The sequence below is a fragment of the Orbicella faveolata genome, unplaced genomic scaffold (assembly GCF_042242905.1).
Source record: "Orbicella faveolata isolate gen_17 unplaced genomic scaffold, um_ofav_v1 contig_12, whole genome shotgun sequence".
NCBI classification, from domain to species: domain Eukaryota; kingdom Metazoa; phylum Cnidaria; class Anthozoa; order Scleractinia; family Merulinidae; genus Orbicella; species Orbicella faveolata.
In genome coordinates this window covers 9,649,320-9,672,500 of record NW_028301539.1, presented here as the reverse complement: position 1 = coordinate 9,672,500, position 23,181 = coordinate 9,649,320, and the positions used below count along the sequence as shown (strand labels likewise).

The following is a 23,181-nucleotide window of genomic DNA, read 5'->3' as shown; positions in this document are numbered from 1 at the left end:
CAACTTAATGCAGCTGGTGGAGATGTTTATGCTCATTAACAGGTTGAGAGATTGCAAGCAATTCAATATATACAAGACTTTCACAGTATCTAGGACAGTGGCTATCTTTCATCGAGGTACTGGAGAGTAATTCTGCTATTTACTGAAACTAGAAAACAACTTTATCCAGACGGAGGTTGAGACACTGTCTTTTTATATTCGGGCTGCATTTCTTTTAATATATTTTATATTTTATTACACAGGAGTCCACAATTCCGGATCTTTTTTCTTGATCTCATACAAATCGGTGAAATTCAGACAGCAGAAAGGTTAGTGTATCGGGCTGCTGACATAAAAGAAGGACGATCCGATTCTAACGCTGGTGCAAGGATCTTCTTACCTCTCAGCCAATATATTGATTTAGCTAAGTGTAAAAGCAGAGCTCCTAGGCCGAGATGTTCAAAGCCCGATTAAGCTAACCCAGGATAAACGAGAATTTTTATTTGAGTTTTGTTGCCGGCATTGCGGTGAGACTTTCTATTCATTGTTTGGCCTTCTGTTTTGAGTTTGAAAAATCTCAAACTACACAACACAAGAAGCAGTGAATTGAAAAACATTTGTCTACAAGAAAAATTATTTATACTTCGGTTAACTTTTAATCCTGGGTTAGCAATAGCCGGCTTCCGAACAATTTGGACCTGATTACGAGAAGTTAACGTGACATAAGTACACGATCCAGACGAAAACAAGCACTGTTAGGTTTTTTGTTTATATTGTTTGTTTTGTTTAGAGTTTGAATAGTCTCAAACTACTAAAACATAAACAGTGAAAACTACTTTTATACAAGAGAAATTAGTATTTTGGTCTACTTTTAATCCTGGCTAGCGCTAACCGGCTTTCGAACAACCAGGCTCTGATTGTAACAAGTTAACCTGACATGAGCACACGATCCAGACGAAAACCAGCACATAATCAGCAGTCAACTTAAAAAAAAACACGTGACCTCAACGAGGTCTAAACTTGATCCCGCGGTATGGTCAGGTTATACTGGTCGGCGGATACCTTGTTTTGGCAGGTGTCAATTGACCATAACATGGATGTACAATATCAAAGAAGGACGCTATAAACCAAGGCTGCATGTCTCTGTCAAACTATTAGCTGGAGTATCAATTCATTCTCTACTTGCACATGACCCATAATGCTTTGCGCCTTGGAGTGTAGCTTGTATTCAGTTGCCACCATATTGGTTTGTCTTGTGTGCGAAATCGCTGTTTGTTTAGACTATGAGTAGCCCCTCTCTCGCTTAGTCCGTCGAGCGAGTCCGTAAATAAACCGCGAGGAAAAAATGGCCGTCTGAAATCCTGGGGTCGAGAAGCGCGCGAAAGGAGGGACTACCACCCAAGCCAGGGAGTTTGAATTTTGCGTTGCGCTCAAAACGCAAAAATATGATTGGCTTATGTTAAGAGTGTTGACAACACGTTGTCAACATTCGAGATATGTGTCACGTCTTGCTGGAATGTTTATCTCGCTGCTTTGGAACCGGAGCAAATCAAAGCGTCGGAAATGCGTCTCACAGGCCGTGATGTTCTTACGATTCCGCCAACAGGCTATGGAAAGAGTAAAATTTATCAAGTGTTTTGTTTGGCAAAGCTTTTAGCCTCGAACCCAAATGCGAGCGCGTTAGTGAATTCGCCGCTCAACACCATGTCAACAGCATCATCGAAGAACAATTCCGTAAATATGAATTGACTGAGCTTGGCCTTTCTGCCGTCCATCTGAAAGATTGAACCGGAATTTCACTTGAAACCAGACATTCACTTTAAACTTTCCGGTGCAATCGGCAAACATTTCACCGCAGTTGAATGATCTCCTATGTCAAATACATATGTAAATTCTCGGTTTAAACTCTTCTTTTGAAAATTTCGCAATAATTTTTAAATTTAAACCTACAAACACGGCAGAAAATCGCTACAAGATGATCATGACTCGTTTGTCGCTTTCTTTTCAAAACGTCTTTAGCAGTTTCGCTTAACGAACACACGGCATAGTTTTGCCTCGTTACTTGAAGTGAACAGAAGAGCGATTTTAGTCAAGACATCTCCCGGGGTTATTGACAACAGGCGATAACGAGAGGACATCAAGACGACGAATCCTATTGGATATGTGTAATGAAATTTAAAATGTACACCGAAAAATCACTCGGCCGTTGAAAGTCAAACTCCCTGGCTCAGGCAGTAGTCCCTCGTTTCGCCTACTTCTCGGCCCCAGGAGTTCGCGTGGCCATTTTTTTCTCGCGGTTTTCTTTCGCGTCACGCTCGACGGACTAAGGGAAAGAGGGATTACTTGTAGTCTACTGTTGGTTAGGATATGTAATCGCATGGGCCCGAGGGCAATTAAGGATTAACTTCACGCGTATTTTCAAAGTTTTAACAAAATTGCCTGGTCGAGGGCAATTTGGAAAACTTTGCCTACAAGTGGAATTAATCCTAAATTGCCCGAGGGCGCTTGCGATTACTTGTTTATCACAAAAAGGGCAAAATTCTGTACAAAGGAAAACTTTCAATTGAGGCCTTATAGTCGAGTAAACAGGTTGCCGGTTGTCATTTAAGAACAGGCCAGCAGTAGAACGAGGAAAACCTGCTATAATAGTAAGCAAAACACATCAAGTTCAATTCACTCAAAGCAATTTCTTTACAAATAAAACGTAACTTTAAGCAATTTTATTTTATTCAGCTGTTTTGCGAAACTTGCAACGGTTAATAACTACTTAATAACCGAGAGTGAGGTCGTTACGGGAAAATCTCAAACTGAGGCCTTGCCGTATTGACCGAGCGATAGCGAGGTCAATACGGTAGGCCGAGGTTTGAGATTTTCCCGTAACGATCGAACGGTCGAGGTTATTAAGTTGTTTATTATATGGCTCATCAATAAAGAAAAAAAAATCATTCGAGCGGAAGTCGTCAATTTACATCCGGCGACGCGCGCGTTTACCGATTCATTCATCGTCTCTAACCTAGGGCAAAACTACACAGTCAGTGAACTTCACCACTGTATTACGTATTCCGTTAAAAACACTCATTTCTTTACGGGAGAAGTGACTGTCACAGCCTCAAAAACGTATTTTAGTATCGTGGTACCACAAGTTGATGGGGGAGTTTTTCCGACTCTTGTGGCGAAACGTCAACGCATATAGAAAAGACAGCAAGTGCTTCAAAATTGTCCAAACCAACCGTCTTTCGGTGAAAGAAAATACTAATTCTTCAGAATGCACTGCTCAAAATAAGCTTAACTCGATCTTCGCATTCGCTTTCGACAACATATCTTCGCCTTCTTCATTCTGGGATTTATGGATGAACTTTTCAAGCCTTGTGAACGTCTGCAGTTATCAGAAACACTGCTACCGACAGAAACCGCCCGATTGTTTACATCTGATGATCCTGGAAGCTGATTTACACTTGCTTGTGTCAAAGCGAGGGAATCTATTTGATGAGAACTTTGACGGAGTTCAATACTTCGGTAATTGCTGAGTCTAAGATGATAACAAGTTTCTTCGTGGTGTTCTGCTCAGGATGCATGACAGATCTGCCGATGGTGTCTTTCACTTAGCGATTTTAGCTTTACTCGACACTCGGCAAACTTTGATTGTTTTTCACTAGTGCTCGCCAACGTTACCGGTAAGTCAAAAACGACTTCTATGTAAATTTTATTAAGGAAAAATCCCTAAACTTTTAGCTACTCGGAATTAAATTTACTTCTCTTACTGTTTTTAATCGGCTTTCATCGTTTCAATGCGCTTGAATTTTCCGAGCCGGGCTCTTCCTAATTTGCATAATCCGTAATCGGCCCGGGGCATTACGGGAGAATAATGCCCTACAATTCAGTGACAATTAACCAATCAGAGCGCGCGTTATATCGGCCACAAGCCAAAGCCATATAATAAAACTACTTAATCGATCGATGAAAGACGCAAATAAGTGTCCAAACGAGCTCTTATAACTTCTTGAATCCAAAACTCTCCTTTCCACCGCGTAAACTTAACGAACCAACAAAATTTACGTTCTTTTTTTAACGCCGATAAAGTGACCTGTGTTACTAAAAAGGCGAACCGAAGCAAACCGAAGAAATTAACTTTCAGTTTGGCAGCCACGAAGTTCTGTAACTATATGCTTCGTGCGACAACAGCCATCCCTACTCAACTTTTGTCAGGCTGCAAATCAATACATTTTTGAATGGAAAAATCCTTTGCTTTTCCACCAAAAGACTGCGCTTTGCTGCATTTCGATTTTCTTTCATGTTAAGATGAAGTAACTGCGTTAAATCAAACTCAGAAGCAATGCGTTTCTGACATTCATTTTCAAAATCTGTTTGAAGCGGGAAAACAACTTAATGCAGGCGTGCTTAACCAGTCAGCATCAAGTTATCATGCCCTCTTGATTACCAAAAGCAACCTGTAACGGCCGTTTACAAGGGTCTTCATGATTGGCCAAACGAAACTACACAAACAATGCCCCTAGCCCTAAAAACAAAAGAGGTGCAGATTAACAAAAACGAATCAAAATAGAACTTTTAAAGAAGTACAGGTCATCTGACCAAAAGTGCCCTCCTGATTAAGAAAAAATGCCCTCTGTCTCAGCCAATCAGCATTCAGTAAATTTGCCCCGCCTGTGATGATGGAGGGAAAAAAGTCTTTTGTTCTGCTCATGGCTTCTCAAATAACCGCAAGAGAAATCCTAAACTACATTTCTATAGAATTCCGAGAGATTTATCCCTGAAAAGAATTGAACGCGAGAACTTCACTCCGGCCGATAACCCTCGAATTTGTTCTGAGCACTTTGTTGGTGGTGTTAAGTCAGACGATCCAAAAGCCGAAGGATATGTTCCATCGATATTTAGTCACAGCCAGAGCATGCGCATAGTGTTTCCAAGACTCCACGAAGGAGTAGAAACAGTTTGAAGAGCGATACTGCAGAAATAATTATCTCCAAATCCAACCAAAGGAAGCAACATGTAGCACAGGTGAGTAAAATATCGATCTAATTACTCCAATTACTTAAAAATTGTATGACAATTTTTATGATAATTTTACTTTGATTGATTGACTGACTGATTACACACAGAAAAGCTCTTACAGTGCTTTTAAAGTTAGCCTACACGTAGTTTAACATAGAAGTAACATTTTTATTCCTGTTTTAGGAAAGTGAAGTCAGAGGAAGACCAAAACAATCACAACCAACCGTAGAAGATCACAAGACTTGGGGTCATGTTTACCTTCTCATCATAGCTTGAAAGCTCACGACTACTGTAGAGGTCAAGTCGATCCGTAGTCGTTAACGGTGGACAAGTTAATTGTAGATGAAATGTCTGCCTTGTATCAAAAAGTGACCTCCCTGGATGAAGAAAACAATGAGCTTAGAACTAGATGTCTGACTTTAAAGAGCATAAACGACGACGACAAGAGGTTCCAATGTTTCATTGGGCTGCCCAGCTATGCTACTATCAAAGTCCTTTTCGATTATCTGGCTCTGTGGCTCTCCAAGCAAACAAAAACTGGCGAGGTTCTGAAATGGAATCGAAATTACCCTTTCCTGTAAAAAGAGATCCTTAGGCCAAACTCACGCAAGAGGAAGATTTTTTTTTATGGTCCTAATTCGTCTGCGTTGTGGACTTCCTTTAGCAGACTTAGCCCTCGGAAATCATCTGGGTGAATCAATTGTAAGCAGGATCTTTACAACTTGGATTGACATTTTGTACTTTCATCTCTATGAACTGTGCCGAATGCCCGACCACTGGGATGATCTTGGCAACGCGGAGCAATTTTCAACGTTTCCTGATCTTAAAGTTGTTATTGACTGCACAGCGATTTTAGTTCAGAAGCCATCATCGCTGAAAGCTAACAAGGAAGTGTATCAACAATATTGTTTTGTTTTTACTGCACTTACAGTACCGGTTGATTTTACCTCATCTGGTACCATTTTATTGCTGGGCTATCAACAAAAGAAACCACATTCTGTGTGTATTCAGCATGCAACATTTTTTTTTTACAGTCATGGCAAGAGCTTGTTAGAACTGCAATACACTTCAACGCCATAAACAAGGTGTATGTGGGACTCAGTTGTTGATGTTATCATGTAACTGGCTCATTCATTACAGCAGCAAACCAACGTAAATTACATGTATAAGTTTACTTGACATGTGTAAACAGTGCCGAGCTCAGAAAAGTTAAAACTCACATGGGACAAGGCACAACATGCTGGACAAAATAAGGCAAAATGAAGAAAGGTTGTTGTTGTGTCATGTCCATTGGGACTAATTAAGAGCTAAATAAAGAACTATTCAACTCCCAGATAGTAATATTTAAAAACAACACTCCAACCGAATGGAATAAAACTACATAAGCCCACACGTTCGCATTGTGGACCTATTTTTTCATTAATATTAGAAATTGAAAGCGATGCCTTGAGTTTGGTGAATGTCATTCTTAACTTATTAATTTTATATTTTGATTAGTCTCTCCTACAGTTACAAATTGATAGACCAGGAAAATGCTGTGGATTGTTCCATGTTCCTTCTTCTTCGCCGGCTTCTTTTTGGACTGCGTATCTGCTGGTGACCAATGCAGAGAGGAACAGAGCATAAATGGGATGGCTCTGCAAGGATTCGTCTTCAAAAAATTTCCCGTAAGAGCCTTTCACGAGTGTGACATCAGCTGTGAAAGAGAACTCACCTGTCAAAGCTATAACTACGTCGTAGGGGAAAATTCGTGCGAATTGAATAACCGCACCAAGGAGGCAAGATCTGAACATTTCCGCTCAGACCCGGCACGTGTTTACTTACAACGCTTGAGCAATCGGGGTATGTACAAAGTTATCAGAAAGCTTTAGCACGTACAGACGCTTTTGAGAAACAGAGGCCTACCCAAAGTTTAAGGCGCGTTTTAATGGCATTTCTTGGAAAACGTCAAGTTGTAATATCCTTAAAATGAAAACTTCCCACGGAGCTCATTAGTGGGGAAAAAGCGAACCATAAGTAAGAACATCAACTTTCGTTTACTCCTTAAAAAAATTGTTTCTGTTTTTTTTTTTTTTTTAGTTTCGTGTGGAACATAAAATTTCCGCATGCAGCTATCAGCTTACAGGCCGTCGTTGAACAGAAACACTTATTAATAAAGAAACCACGATATACTTGGTGAATTTTGTAATATGTTATTTCTTTTCTTGATTCAAGTGCCTCTGGGTTCTATTCCAGAGCTCCCAGCGCATTCGTGTCAGGAAATTAGGTCGAGCGAAGGAAAAGGCACCATTAGCAGCAAGTATTGGCTTGATCCAAACGGAAATGGAACGGCAGTTTTGGTTTATTGCGACATGAACTTAGAAGGTGATTGACAGTCAGCTTTAATGTCAGTTGTGTGATGTTTTGAGTATAGCTACCTGCGGACTTTTGCTGTGGATTGTGTCAAATAGATTTAAACTTCTGGATATTTCTTTGAGTATAACAGGTTCCTTGTTTACTCCATGCGTTGTTCCTATAAGTAGTTTAGAAATTAAGGATTCGTGATTCGCTCTAAGCCTGGGGGCGGACCCAGATGGAGGTGGACACAAAGAATCAAAGATTAGGCCCGCAGGCTGATTTCAAACTTTTCTTACTTAAACAGCCTTCACGTTAAAGTCGTCAAACTTTGAGCCTAAAATTTGTCAAGGAACATTTGGCACGTGACTTAAATGTCTTGGAGTCGATGCATTTACTGGGGAAGGCCACAGAAAGCCCAACCACGCCCCCCCCCCCCCCCACCCCCCAACCTCCCGCAGAGGCTCAACAATGTTGACCAGTCAACAAAATGCGAGAGTAGACGGGGTCGGAGATGAAATGTTTGGACATGCGGGTTTTCTAAAATAAAAAGCACATCTTACATTTGCCGGCCACTAAAGCTTCGAATCATTTGTCGAAAAAATGCCCAGACACTTATATCAGAACGGTTATATCAAACCTAAAAAATGCTCATCACTCCTCTCTCTTCTTTCTCATATATGCACAGCTTGCAACTTCGACTTCGAGCATGGGATTGGTGGTTGGGAAAGGACTGGTTCAGTGTTTGATAATCAACCAACTCTTGGTGACAACCCTACTGCCCGTAATAGAGAGCCTTCCAAACACCAGGGGGACTGGTGGATAGGGGGATACGAGAACAGGCCTTCCAAAGCGGCAAAGGCAGGAGCCATTCAAGGAGACGGACCCATAGGAACTCTTACATCCCCGCGTTTTCGTATTATTGGTAAAAAGATCTCGTTTCTAATCGGTGGAGGCTGTAATATGACTGTCGTTCGCGCAGAACTAGTGGTCGACAACATGGTGAGAATTTATTGGATCGTCTCAAGCCCCTTGTGGAATTAACAAATCGAATGTGGTTTAACGTGGTCTGTACTCTTATCGACAACGATACAGGTCATCACAGTGGTCAAACTGTTGTAGACTCAGGAGGCGCAGCCACAATATCAACGTCAAAGAAAATGTTTCTTTCAGAGCGCGAGCTGAAAAAGGCATTGCGTGACACATTGACGCGAGCAGTGTTGTCTAGACCCTTATCGACAACGGCAAATAAGCCAATCAGATTGCGAGATAAGTAGCAATTGTGGTAAAGTGTCACGTTGTTTGCGTCAATGTGTCACGCTCTGAAAAAAAAAAACGTTTTCTTTGACGTTGATATTGTGGTAAGAAACAAATCAAATATGGTTTAACGTTGTCTGTACTCTTATCGACTCTTATGGACTCACTCGGGTGCGTCTCTTGAGTCCACAACATTTTAATTTGACCACTCTGATGACGCATATCGTTGTTGATAAGAGTACAGACAACGCTAAACCACATTCAATTTTTCAAAAACACTTCACGAGAAACTATAGTTCTATATGAGTAGAATAGGAATTATAGGGTGTGGTTGCCGTGTAGGTAACTTATTATTTCTTTTTAAGTGTACTTGTTTAGTAAAGGGTCTAGTTTACCCTCTCCTAGATATTTTCGACACTGTAATAAAGGATATTACATGCCCGCGCGTGGATACGAATTTTGTCTTCGAGTGATCAACTCGATGTCTCACGAGTGAGCGCAGCGAACTCGTGAGATATCAAGTTGAACACGAGAAGATAAAATTTGTATCAACAAGCGGGCATGTAATATTCTGTTTATTATATACACATTCTAATGACGATTTTTTTTACGATTTTCCGAAGATTTCCGAACACTTAACGAAGATTTACGAAGATTCTCCAAAAGTTGTCCGAAGGCCAGACAAACGTTTCCGAAAATTTCCCAAGATAACCGAAGATATCCGAGGAAGATCCGATAATGTTTCGATAACACAGCAACACATCTAAGTTCAGTTTAAACGATTATCATGTTAGTAACCATGGCGACACCAATATCCTCACACGTGAACGATAAAAATAGTATCTTTACTGCGGGGGATGAAGATATGATTCTTTAGTAAAAGGAGAAATCCTGGTATTTCATTAGTGTTTATATAATAAATAAAGTTATTGATTGATTGACTAATTGTTTGATTGATAGATAGATAGATAGATTGATAGATTGATTGATTGATTGATTGATTGATTGATTGATGTACTCAAGAATTATGAACGGTCATCAAAATTAAATACTGATCAAGTAGATTTCAATTTGATTACTTTCCTTGTGACCTGGAAATTCATCTCTGTTTCTATTTTAGGTTGTGAGAAACGAGACTGGAAACTGCCTGGAGACAATGAATCTTAGCAGCTGGGACGTCCAAGACTTTATTGGTAAACATGCTCGAGTCAGGCTCATTGATGTCAGCTCTGACGGGTGGGGTCACATTAACTTTGATGATCTCAAAGATGACATTGTTTGTGATAAGGTTGAGGATTGAATGTTATATTCTACTAAGCGAGTAGCGCTTAATTAACCGATCGGTCCACGCGACTTTGAGCGCTTTGCGCATAATCCCGAAGTCTAGCATTTTAAGTCCTCCATGTTTTTTTGGTTTTTTTTTTTTTTACTAATAACGGGACTTCTTTCCACTTTTGCTGGTTTACCTTCCCATATAAGATTGTTGGATATCCTGTCGATTTCTTTCACAAAATGCCTGTTGATAGTGAGTAAAGATGCACTGTAAATAAACTTAGACAAAACTAAAGTTTTATCAATGTTTATTCTTCCCAGTAGAGTGAGTTCGCTCTCTCGGTTTCCAGCCAATGAGATTTTTTCTAGGTTGTTAATATTTCCCTCAAAAATTTAGTTTGTCTGCATGTTTAATGTTATCATATGAGAAATAAATGCCGAGAGCGCAGGTTGGATGTTATATTGAACAAAGATTTGAACGCAAAATCGCTTCTCTAAGTCAGTATCTCTTAATTTGCAAGCTTTGAATCATTGCAATTACATTGTTCATGGTGGTAAACTGCTTTACTCTACAAATAATAATAATTTACAAACCTATAACTGGTACAGTTGAGGTGGTGCAGGAGCCAGCTTATAATGAGATCACCGGCGAGATGATTAGAGAAGCGGCACTAAGAACTAAAGGCACTGGAGGTCCCTGGAATGTAGATGCAATTGTTTTTCAAAGGATCCTTTGCTAGCAAGTCATTCAAGAAGTCTGGCCCTAATTTGTGCGACGCTCTCGCAACTCTGACCCGCCGATTGTGTACAGAATACATTGACTCCGCAACTATTCAGCCGATTCTAACGAGTCGTCTTATCCTGCTGAATAGGTGTAACGGTCAGTCAATAGGAGTGGGCGAAGTAATTAGAAGAATTATTGGAAAGTGCGTGACAAAGGTGACGAAACAAGGTATACTAGAGTCGAGTGGCTCGCTTCAGGTTTGCGCTGGACACAAATCCCGGAGTGAGGCAACAGTGCACGCAATGAACAGTTTATTCCAGCACGAGGAAACCGATGCAGTGCTGCTGGTGGATGCGTCAAACGCCTTCATTACACTAAACCGAGTCCCCGCCCTTCATAATATTAGGGTTCTTTGTCCAGCGTTAGCTACATTTGCGATCAATACCTACCAAGATCAAGCACGACTATTTGTAACGGGGGTTAAAGAGCTCATTTCTGCGGAGGGTACTACGCAAGGCGATCCCTTAGCAATGTGTATGTATGCCCTCAGTCTACAGCCGCTCATTTCTCGTCTACAGGCAGCGAATCAAGCCAAACAATGCTGGTTTGCAGGTGATGCGACAGGGTGTGGATCACTACAGAACATCAGGGTGTGGTGGGACGAGCTGACTATGGCTGGACCGGACTTAGGATGCTATCCTAATGCTGGAAACGCCGGCTTGTTGATAAGGAGGAGACCGCTAAGAGCATCTTTGAAGAAACAGCAATTAACATCACCACAGAAGTACGGAAGCATCAGAGTGCGGCGCTGGGCTCCAGGTCCTATCTTGAGCAGTACGTTCACGGTAAAGTCGAAGAATGGCTGGGGCAGGTGACAAAATTGGCTGACCTTGCTCTGTCGCAGCCCCAGGTTTGCTACGCAGCGTTCACTTTTGGATTAAAGCACCGCTGGACGTACTTTCTCAGAACTCTGCCTGATATAGAAGATCCACTTGCACCTCTGGAGAGGGCAATAGCTGATGCCCTAACACCGTCCATTACAGGTCACAATTATTGTACACAAGCTGAATGTGAGCTGCAGGCGCTGCCAGTGAGAATGGAATGGGAGGCATGGGACTAATAAAGCCGAGCCAAACAGCAGCCTTAGAGTATGCAGCATCAGCTAATATCTCTGGTCCACTAACCCAACAAAAAAAAATCACGAGCGCTTGAGCCACAGGAGGAAAATGAAATACACGCTGTGCAAAGGGAGATGCGACAAGTGAAGAATCAGTATCTGAAGGAAAAACTTGATGAGGTAAAGGGCTCGATTTCTGGGAAAACTTTGAGAGCTCTCAACCTTGCCACTCAGAAAGGTGCTTCTAGTTTGCTTACTGTTTTGGCAATTAGAAATATGGCATTTGATTTAAACTAGAGTGAGTTTTAAGACGCTGTAAAGCTCAGGTATGACTTGGAAGTTCCTGATACGCCCTCTGTTTGTGTTTGCAGGGACATCTTCAATGTGGATCACGCTATGATATGCAAACGGGGCGGATTTATCATCCAACGCCATAATGAACTGAGCGATTTGGAGGCGGAACTGCTTCGTATGGTATGCAATGGTGTCGAAACCGAACCAGTTTTGCAAGACATTACAGGAGAAGAGTTGAATAGGGGAGCCAACACCGCCCCTAATACGCGGCTGGATATAGTTGCTAGGGGATTCTGGGAGAGGCGGAGGTGGGCTTTTTTTCTTTGATGTCAGAGTTTGCCATCAGAAAGCAGACTCCTATCGAGATTTGGATCCAGACCAGGCAGTACGAAACAGAGAAGCGCCAGTACACTAGCCGTGCATTAGAAGTAGAGCAAGCTACATTCACGTCGTTAGTTTTCAGCACGATAAGTAGAATGGCGGTGGAATGTAATTGATACCATTATATACTGGCTGAGTTAGTTGAAGGGCGAAAGCTATGCGACTACCATGTCATGGATCAGGGCAAGAGTGTCTTTTGCGTTGCTGAGATCAGCACCACTTTGCTTAAGAGGTTCGCGAGCTTCTAGGAGAGTCCACTTAGAATTGTCAGACATTGACTTACGATATTGAAAAAAGGCATGCAAATATTCGTCAAGGCACCGAGAACGCATTTCTGGGAAACTCTAGTCAAAGCCGGGAATACCGAGCCAAGAAGTGTTTGTAATTTTTGTGGTTGACATTAATTGTGCTTAATACGATGTTTAGACTACTCATAAAGCAAGTTTTTTTATTAGGTTAATTTTTTTTTTGGTCACATTCTCTGGACGCTGAGCCATTACATTGTTTTTCATCTTATGTCATTTATAACAAGAGATTAATACAGTCTTCTTATTATAGCTCGTAACTGAATAATTTTTTCAATACTTTATTGCATTATTAGTAGTAGTAGTGGTAGTAGTAGCAGCAGTAGCAGTAGCAGCAGCAGCAGTGGCAGTAGCAGTAGCAGTAGCAGTAGCAGTAGCAGTAGCAGTAGCAGTAGCAGTAGCAGTAGCAGTAGCAGTAGCAGTAGCAGTAGCAGTAGCAGTAGCAGTAGCAGTAGCAGTAGCAGTAGCAGTAGCAGTAGCAGTAGCAGTAGCAGCAGTAGTAGCAGTAGCAGTAGCAGCAGCAGTAGCAGCAGCAGTAGCAGCAGCAGTAGCAGTGGCAGTAGCAGTGGCAGTAGCAGTAGCAGTAGCAGCAGCAGCAGCAGTAGCAGTAGCAGTAGCAGTAATAGTAGTAGTAGTAGTAGTAGTAGTAGTAGTAGTAGTAGTAGTAGTAGCAGCAGCAGTAGTAGTAGTAGTAGTAGTAGTAGTGTTTTATTTTGTTCGAAGCAAAGAAAGATACCAGGCGCTGTTAATTTGTGCCTTCTTTCGTTGTGCCTTGCAAATTGATCCCGAAATTAAAAAAAAAAAAAAAAAAAAATGACACACACACAAAAAAGAAAGGATATATATATGCAGAAGATAGAAGTTCTACAAATAGACTTGAAGCAAACGCGAGCCAAATTATTATAGTATTATTTTCGATTCCGATTTCATTTTAATTTACGGCAGTTGGGGCGTTTGTGCATTCTCATGCTTCTTTTCATCGTGCAGTGGATTTCTTAGAGCAAGTAGCCCTCAGCTTACCCGGCCTAATGCATCCCCAGGGGCGCAGAGAATGAGGGACTAGGTACCCGTACTTCAAGTATTGTCAGCCCAAAACAGCTCTTAAATGAAAATTGCTTTTGTGGGGTGAGTTTTTGAGAATATCGTGCAATTTGCTTGATGGACGTCCGCCATCGTGAGGCAAGCGTTCTAGTGGGTTAATAAGACGGGAATAATTAACAATTATTCCATGAGCGCGCGTTGGATATGAGATGGTAAATAGCCAACGAGGCCCGTAGGGCCGAGTTGGCTATAACCAATCTCATATCCAACAAGCGCGAATGGAATAATTGTTTTATCAAATTCGGTGCGTTTGTATTCTTGGAAATATAGCTTAATTTTATTGGGTTTTAATTTTACAAAACGACCGGAAGTCGATGTGACAAAAACAACAACAAGTGGGAAATCACATGACATGCGCGCCGTTTGTAAAATTAGTTGAATGAAAAATTTGAGAGCGAAGCAAACGAATTTGCTGAATGAAATTGCAATCAAGTAGAATTCAAGACACGTCTATCAAATGAAGGAGATATAACCTTGGCCAGAAAATTTGAAAAGCGTTCGAGTTCGAGTCATGGAGAAGAGCCAAATAATTGTGCACTTGCACATTGCCATCGTAATAATGCTGCGGAAAACTTTGATCGCCATGTGACACAGACGTTCTGCCAAAATTATTCTCGACAAGATCTCTCTCAGGATTCCCTTGCTTTGAAAGCCTTGGCATTTCGAGCTGTAGGTGTGGAGCTCATTATTGGTCAGTTTTAGAGTCAAGGACAGAAATTATCTTAGCGTCAGATTCATCTTCAGAATCTCCGAGGCCACCCTGGTGGTTTTTCGTGGCTGGTAAAGAACCGGGCTTACTTCAGTTCAGCTCAAAACACTCAACTCCTTGAGGTGTTTTTCGCAAGGACAGAATTGTTGACGCTAGCTGTCGTTGATTCTCTCGTCGTCGTCGGCCAAAAAAGAGACTGAGATAAAACTAGGTCGTCCTCTGTAGCTGTGCGGGATTCTTGCTCTCGGCCGATTCGAGCTTGCTTAGTCGAACAGTTTCCTCATCTGCTCATTGGAAACTGGTTTCTTATGGACTACGCCGGCAATTATGCCTGTTTTCCTGCGGCCTTTTACAAATGCATATGCTCTAATAATTTGTTTGCCTGGTCAGAGATAATGGAAAACGGTTTGTTGTGCGGCGGCGTGCGAAGGAAATACGGAGCTTACGAATCGACGACTTTCGGACGACGGCGCCGTTGGGTCACCTTATAGTCTCGCGTCGCCGTCCTGTAGAAATTTGAATTTACGATTCGCAGTAAAGGCGACGACGTTTATGCGCGACCGGCAAATTTTTTTTGTCTCAGGAACTCGAGAAAAAAAATACTCAAGACAGACCAACAAAATGTGCTAGCATGGCAGAAAAGAAAGCGCAGCTGTACGTCGAGAAAAATTTGGGTTCTAAAAGATTAGGCTGGCTATAAGACCACTCAAAACAACAGAGGAAAAATCGCCTAGCTCTCTAGTTGAGCTATCTAGTCCTTGTTTCTAACTGTCGACACGAATGCTAAAACTTTTTAGTCCTTTCAAATTCATTGTACACCAAAAAATGTCTTATATTTCAGTGAAGCGTGATTAAAATGAAAGATTTTTCATATAGCAATTTGCTTTTCATTCACACCGTGTCGTGCTTTGACCGCTTACAGTGTTGGTTGATCTCATAGCGTTCGCCATGGCACTGTAGAAGGTCGTTTCTTGAACGAAAACAGGCAAATAAAATTAAAATCAAACATCAAGGACATGCCCCAAATGTGATACTTAAATTATCTGGCAAAAATACCCGAAGTATCGAGGGAAAACTTTGAAAACTAACCTCACGGCCTCCTGTTTCCAAGACGCCGGCAAATCGCTCTCACCAACGTCGTCGACTTTGGCGCGAAGCTGGGAAGTGCTCAGAAACGCATGCGCAGTGAGCATGCCACGCAATCTAACGGCGGCGTCGTGCAAAAGTCGTCGATTCGTAAGCTCCCTAATGATCAACTGGCGGCTTTAATGGATTTAATCAATGAACTTTTGCAATACGTGTCATCTTTCTTCCTCGCAGACGAGTAAAAACACTTCAACTGAACATTCAGTTCTTCTTTTGACATTTCTTATATCGGTTTCGAAAATTTGGTGCCACCAGGACTAGCAAGCCATTCTGTTCAGGTAAAATTTGTTTTTGTTACATAATCTTCATGAATGCGTAAAATCTCGCCGGTCATATTTTAATTTTGCAACTTTAAGGGAAACTTAACGTATACGTACCGTTAAATAATCTTATCTCGAGCTTTGAGGCTTTTTTGTTATTACTGGGTCGGCATTGTCCATAATTTCCTGTATTTGCTGTGTAGATAGCTCACCGAATGTGCTTTTTTTCATCCATTTTTTTTGTCGACGAACCTTTGCTTCACGCGAAAAAGCTCATGCTGAGCGACATTTGCCGCATTCATTTCCATATAAGGTCAAACGCAGGTATAATGGCTGGTAACCGAGATCCAGTGAACCAATCAGAAAGCTAGAATTGCATTATCCGAGGCTGAGAATTTAATAACAAGAGATAACGTTTGGCCTCACATGGTCATTGGCTGGTGTATATTACTGGGAGGTACAAAACTCTCAAATCTAAAAGAAAAAGATTTTGAGAATTAAAAGTGGGGAGAATCATAAAACAAGAGTACGGTCCTTACGGACCTATACTTTTTGTACTCCTTGCGAGCCTATTATTTATGACGGAGTGTTCTAAAATTAGTTCTATTGTTCTAATTGGTTAGCTCGATGCTAAAAATACCTTACCAGTCAACAAAATTATTGCACCACAGCAAGAAACCCAAAATGGCGGAAGAAGCAGTCTTTATAAGCAGTTTTGGAGATGCAAGAAGTCATTCTGTCTACTGGGTTTTTGGGAAGCTCAAACGCGTTAAAAGAAGAAAAACATGGGCTGGAAGGAGAATGGAAAATATGGCGTCTCCACTGGCAGAACCGTTCGCTCACCTTTTGCAAATGCCGGTGGGTTTTCGAGCAGTGTTCCTGGGCGCGAGACGGAGTATTTACTCAAGTTTACAAGGGGTACAGAAAATTTGTCTAGCACTGAATTGGACGAATTCCTAGCGGCGAACGATATCCATGATGGCCTTGGAGATTTCTCCGAGTCGTCAACGCGACAACTGACAGCTGGAAGCAGTGTCCATCTTTCAAGTATTTCTTACTCGCTGAAGAAACGAAAACGGTGGAGGTTGCCAGACCTCGACAGAACTGGCTTAGAGCTGAAAGATTCCGCGGACAGGCCAAGCGTGACCTTCATCCATCGTCGAGTGCAAAAGAAACTCGGTGCAGATTGCATCGCAATCGAGAAAACCAAAGAAAATGAAGTCTTTACGCCCCGAGAGCGCAAGTACACTCGAGTACAAGATCTCCTGAAGAGGTGTGATACAAGCGAGGTGGAACCAGAGGTGGGATACGAGATTTCTTACCGATATCCAGCGAACGAATATCCCGAGTGTGGCGAGGGTCATGGTCATCGATATCGCTGGTCGTTTCAGTGGTCTCTCTCCAACCCGCGCAAATCTCGATTTAAGAACAAGGGTGTCAAAAACAAGGGACACCGTTGGGACCTGTACTCTGACGGCGAGATCAGAAATGAAAAGATTGCAGATGAGGAACCCTGTGAAACAATTCCTTCTGAGGCAAACGTTGAAAGCAATGTGAAGATGATGGATGCCGAGTTGTTTCGTGAGTTGAAGGCCTCAGAGGAGAGATCTTGCTCCAGTTATGCTACAGGCTTCGACCTTGGTTGTTACATTGAAGAACTGTCTAAACACACAGGAGGACATCCTAAAGGCAGGAAAACACATCAGAGATTAAGTTCAGCATGCAGCAATCAAGATCAGTCAAGGAAAAATTCATTTAAATGTAGAAAGAAGAGTGTGATTTATATTGATCCAGACCCAAGCATCGACCCATCTCAGAATCAGGATACTGCAAATTCTTCTCCATCCACAACGCCAGAACCTCAAATATTTCAGCCAGAGAAGAAGGCAGCAGTTACGCTGCTTCTTAATGCTGATGAGGTGAAACCAGAGAATCTCAAAGCTCAGTGGAATGGCTTGTACACTGAAGCAAACTGTCTTCCTAGGAAATTCACTATTGACTTGATGCCGCTGCTTGCTACTGAAGGCAACATCACCAGCGAGTCCTACTGTTTGCTATTTGAAGTGACAAAGAAGAACAACAATGGGTTAAGCTCTGTAGTAACTGATGTTAGCCTCCACTGCACAAAAACTGAAGACTTCAATGCTGACAGTAACTCTTGCAATGCAAATTCAAAATTACGCTCTGAGATTGAAGGTGTGAGTCAGGATGTCTGGCAGGTGAGCAATGTAGTGGACTGTGCAATGTTTTGGTTGCAAAATTCCTACCAGCCTTCACAGTACCCAACATGTAAATCAAATTCCGGAAAACAAGTCAAAACATGGAGATCTGTGGAAGTCCTTGGTGCTATGTTTGGGTGGAAGTCAGAGATCTGCACACAAAGGGAGATAAAATCAGAACTGAAGATGAAAATCAAGGAACAGAGTTTACATTACCTGAATGACAAGATCCACACCTGCTCTGAAATGGACGATTTGAGTGTAAAAATACTGGAGACGTTCTGTGGTATTTGCTACAAGGAATTTGGTAAGTGGTTTAATACTGATAATTTTATTGGAGGTGCTGTGACAATTTTAAAAGTTAACTGACACTGTCTGTATCCTTCATTTGAAACAGAATATTTTGTGCAATCAAAGATTTTCAGTGTATTACCTACACTGTACAGGCAGACAGTCATGCACTGTACTGTATGTTGCAATATATCCACATGTCCTGTTTTGCAAACCTTGTCACACTAAATATTATTGGAGGCTGCCATGTACGTGAGCCCACATACTGTATGTTTAAAAAAAAAAACAAACAGCATCTTGCTTACAAATTAGAACTCGTCTGCAATGTTCCTGCATGTGTATGAAGAGACGTTTAAAAATCATTGGGATGCGTGTGCATAGTTAAACTGTTTGAATGGTAGCTCAGTTTAAAATGCAGAATTAACAGCAATCCTCCTGTTCAACCTCTGATGAGGGGTTAAATACAGCCCTCTGGGAGATTATGGTACCATACCCTTGGCTTCTTATAAAAATAATTAATATAATAATAATTATACATTCAGGCCTTCTGATAGGGTGCGATGAAAAATTGCAAATTATGCGAAATTTGCAGGGCAGATTATGCGATTAGAAAGGTCAATTGTGCGATAAATAATGTAAATTATGCGATTTTTTTCTGAGCAATTTTAAGCTTGTTTTATAAGGTTTCAGGGTAAGAAAAACACTTTTTTGTGGCCCTAAAGACATTTTGAACACATAGGAACAGTAATTATGCATCTTGATCGACATTAGTTGGGATAAATAAAAAAAAATTAGGTCTTCTGCACTATCAGTGCACCACATTAAAAGTTGAAAGGACACAGCTAACATGCCAAATGAATGATCAATAATTATTGATATTTTTGCATGCTATAATTAGCTTCTTACACTTTGTTTTTATGTGCAGTATTATATTTCTGAATACAACAAACCAACGTTTTTAAATTTATTTTGCAAGGATCATCAATAAAACCACCATTGAATTTTCAGTTTTTAAACACTTCATCCTGCTTCACAATAATATTATTCAATCCATAATTAAGCAGGCAGATCATAAACTTATATAAAACCCCACAGTACATGTAGGTTAATTTATAACATATGCCAGTCTGTCAAACTCACATCTGATCTCATAATAGTATTGTATAACAAAACCAGCTTGAACATAACAAAACAGTCTTTCTCCCTGTAGACAGTAGTTGATAATCAAAGGGGAGTCACGACTGAAATTTTTTGGTCAAATCCAGGGGAAATTGGAGTAAACCGACTTGAGTTAGCGGGGTTCTACTGTACAAGTTGACTGCGGGAAATTTTGTCACGAACAAAATTTTCTTCAACATGTTTCAAAAATCTCACTGGTTAAAGTTTGCAAGGTGACGAAAACATACCATGACCAAACGTTTACACAGATGAATGTAGCCAGTAAAACAAGCCATTTGGTTAAAAATGTTGAACCATTTCCAGCTTAACAATTAACAAACCATATTTCCAATCGAACGTATAAACTCCATCGAGTCCGATTGTGCATATATCAGCCATTCAGATTGGCTAATCTGAACAAAGGGTGTGTTTGTGTTTCACCGATAGGTGACTCTTTAAGAATAAGACTCGTACCAGGCCCCCAACATGCAAAATAACGCCTTGCAGCTTTGAATGTTTACAAAATTGAAGGTGACAAAGGTTTTTTAGGCTTTTTCCAAGATAAATCATCTTTAAAATGGCGTATTTATGCAGGAATTCCGAAGAAACTTGTTGATTTATGTTTTATTTTATGAATTTTGTGTGTTCTTTTGTGAATTATGCAATTTTTTGTGAATTGTGCAATCGGATGCGATTTAAGGTCGATTGTGCAAAATCGCACCATCGCATAATATCAGAAGGCCTGTACATTGTATGGTATAAAATATGCATGACATTAATGTGATAATAGTATTTATTAATAAGGACCTTTTAAAACAAGCAACCGAACATTAAAGTTAACAGCTGATGTTTCGACATCATTGTGACACTACTCTCGAGGCAAAGTGAATAAATTAATGCAAAGATTTGATTTCTATACTTTTTAGAGTCTTATATGAAAACTTAAACCATCTCTAAACATGTAAACCAACTTGATTCACACAAAAGTATGCACTTGAAGAACTTGTGAGCCTTTGTTATTGTGCTAATTTTTTGAGACACTTAAAGGTATACTTACTGTAGAATTTAAAGATTTTGTTTCCAAGATGCAAATAAAGAAAATGAAATGGATACAAATCTTTGAGTCAAATGTGACATTAAAAATTCTTACTAGTGTCCACAAATTAAAGTGTAGAGTTTGCATGAAGTTGAATTGCTAAACATTCAACTAATTTATTATTCTTTTCCACCCAGATACATGTGATGAAACTGCTCTGAAACATTGCTGCCATGTTTTCTGTAATGAATGCTGGGAAGTCTACCTTAAGACGCAGATCAGCCTTGGGAACACTGACCTAAAATGTCCAGGATACAAGTGTGATGTCTGCATTGATGATGTCACCATTTTGGCTTTAGTACCTTCCTGGTATAACAAATTCCTGTCACAAAAAATCGACAAAGCTCTAGATACCAGTCCAAAATTAAGGTGGTGCCCATCTACAAAGTGTGGACGAGTGCTTAAGGTAGCTGTGTCAGGTGCCATGGCCAACTTAAGGAACAGTCCGATGCCAGTGGCTTGTGACTGTGGTAAAGTTTGGTGCTTCCAGTGTGGCAGACAGGCACATTGGCCAGCACCATGTTCTGCTGATGAGAAATTTCAGGAAGTCACCAAACGATTCTTGGATGAAATGGAATTGAATGAAGATGACCTGATAACCTCAGTCATGGTCCGAAATTGCCCTCACTGCCATTATCCAATTGAAAAGCATCTGGGGTGCAATTTCATGTACTGCATCATGTGTCAGACGTCGTTCTGCTGGGAGTGCTTGGTGCCCATGAGCAAGCACAAGGATGGCTGTCAGCGACACGAGCAGTCCAAGGAAGTCGAGTTAGAACTAGCCAGCTCAAGTGCCAATCGCTTTGCAAAGTACTTTTCTCTATACTGCAACAGCAAGAAAGCTCGTTCCGGCATAGCTTTGTCTCATCAAATACAGAGGCTGCGAACTGTGGATAAAAGCATAACATGTTATAAGAGTATCCGCTCAACTCATGGTTACTCTGATGAAGTGATGGAGAATGTGCTTCAAAGCGGTTGTTCTGAGATCCTCAGGAGTGCTGCAGAGTTTAAGTATTATGCACACTTAACACTTGAGGGTGCAGCAAAGATGGCCACTGTGTCAAAATCCACATGCAGAAGCTTGAAACAAGACATGGAACGGTTACAGTTTATTATGGAGAAAGTAGAAGAATTAGCCAGATCTGACATCACACAGCTTTTACGTCAGAAACGCTTGAGTAAATTGTCTGCCTTCCTGAATTGTGGGAAGAACTGTGTCTTCACAATTGGACAGGTCCTTGCCAGTAGGCATTAAAAACGTACATTACTGTAATGGTTACAGTATATGTAAATTGCACAGGTAAATTGCAGGCACGTGTGCAATGAATTAAACATATATTTTGCCAGTCAGTGAGTTTCTAATCAGCAATTAGATTATGAACTCAAGATTTCTACCATGTAAATACTGTTTAAAGACACTTTGAAAACACAAAAAAATGGCCACAAGTTTGTTAACAACTGCATTCACTGTTAACTCACTATTTACAACAGAATGTAACTATCGTAAGTAGCGTAGCCAATCAGAGAGTGGTGTTTGTGACAGAATGCTAGTAGATTTATGCTAATAGTGGTGATTAGCATATACATGTACATGTATGTTCATTTTCTCCTTGCATGAACCAATTATTAAGTCCATCGAGATGGGTTATGAGAATTAAGGAAATAATCACCTATGAAATTTTAACAATTTATGTCTGGTGTACACTTATACACCTAGAATACAATGCAGTTCGTAATTATAACTGAAATTCTTCCATTATTTTTGAGAATTTACTTGCTCTATGTCAGTGAGATCATTTGACATGCTGTACAAAGAATTATGGGTATTTGAATGGTAGCTTTTGAATTTACTGTGGTTCTTTTGAAGCCACTGTCAATAGAAATTAGTCTTTAAATCAGTTGTTTGCCTTCGCCTCACTTTTATGTGACATTCTATTACAGTTATTACTGTGATACCATTACCTGAATAGACTGCATGGATAATAAATCAATAGAGAGTCAATTATAACTGGTCCAGACAAACAATTCCAGTGGTTAAACAGTAAGCCACATTCTTTGAAGAACCAGTCTTCATTGGGAAAACTAATTTTATTAGCCATAACTGATCTGATTGGGCAACTACACTGTACAATCACTGAAAAGAAGTGAAACTGTGAAAGCGTTTGGAAACCAACCTTTGTACCCAGGGTTTTTCCCTTGAAATTTCAATTGTCTCGGTTTCCCGGATTGTTGTGCCTATCAAATTTTAGTTCCTGGGGTGGAAGAGGGGTGGGGTTAACTACCCACGGAAAATTGACTTGGCGAGCCTTCCCCTCGGTGAGGATTTTGATACTTAAGGTGCGGTCCTAACCTCCTATGCCGACGCTCTGAGCTCTTCACGTGACGAGTGTCACGGAGGGGGAGGGGGGCAGTGGGGGGGGGGAGGGCATACAGCATCTGCATAGGGGTGACTCTGTCAGGAATAAGTTACCCAATGGATGGGAATTTTTGCATTTACCAGTTGCACGGTGGTTGGGAATTGGTTTTTC

At 40.9% G+C, this 23,181-nt stretch overlaps 2 protein-coding genes, 1 long non-coding RNA gene and 2 pseudogenes across 3 annotated transcripts in view; 4 read left to right on the top strand and 1 right to left on the bottom strand.

Annotated features, from left to right (window-relative positions):
* The window catches only part of LOC149116505 (uncharacterized), a 10,201-nt gene extending 54 nt beyond the window's left edge, over nucleotides 1-10,147 (top strand). The window contains exons 1-6 of the mRNA XM_089283697.1: nucleotides 1-116; nucleotides 243-308; nucleotides 6,487-6,831; nucleotides 7,204-7,353; nucleotides 8,012-8,325; nucleotides 9,701-10,147. The exon at nucleotides 1-116 is cut by the window's left edge and continues 54 nt beyond it. Of these exons, the coding sequence (XP_089139823.1) occupies nucleotides 6,522-6,831; nucleotides 7,204-7,353; nucleotides 8,012-8,325; nucleotides 9,701-9,880 (954 nt within the window). The 5' untranslated portion in view covers nucleotides 1-116; nucleotides 243-308; nucleotides 6,487-6,521 and the 3' untranslated portion in view covers nucleotides 9,881-10,147. The remainder of the gene's footprint in view (nucleotides 117-242; nucleotides 309-6,486; nucleotides 6,832-7,203; nucleotides 7,354-8,011; nucleotides 8,326-9,700) is intronic.
* LOC149116506 (uncharacterized) lies at nucleotides 1,543-6,372 on the top strand (annotated as a pseudogene).
* A 102-nt stretch (nucleotides 10,148-10,249) lies between the features above and the next one.
* LOC149116504 (uncharacterized) lies at nucleotides 10,250-13,012 on the top strand (annotated as a pseudogene).
* Nucleotides 13,013-15,273: 2,261 nt separating this feature from the next.
* Nucleotides 15,274-15,713, bottom strand: LOC149116503 (uncharacterized). The gene is made up of 2 exons (XR_016205741.1): nucleotides 15,573-15,713; nucleotides 15,274-15,453 (listed from the first exon to the last, which is right to left on the bottom strand). It is a non-coding gene; the product is annotated as an uncharacterized LOC149116503 (long non-coding RNA).
* Nucleotides 15,714-16,380: 667 nt separating this feature from the next.
* Nucleotides 16,381-22,551, top strand: LOC110040308 (uncharacterized). Its single transcript, XM_089283631.1, has 2 exons — nucleotides 16,381-18,415; nucleotides 20,791-22,551. The coding sequence occupies exons 1-2, from the start codon at nucleotides 16,675-16,677 to the stop codon at nucleotides 21,906-21,908; spliced, it is 2,859 nt and encodes a 952-aa protein (XP_089139757.1). The 5' UTR covers nucleotides 16,381-16,674; the 3' UTR covers nucleotides 21,909-22,551.
* The last annotated feature ends 630 nt before the right edge of the window (nucleotides 22,552-23,181 follow it).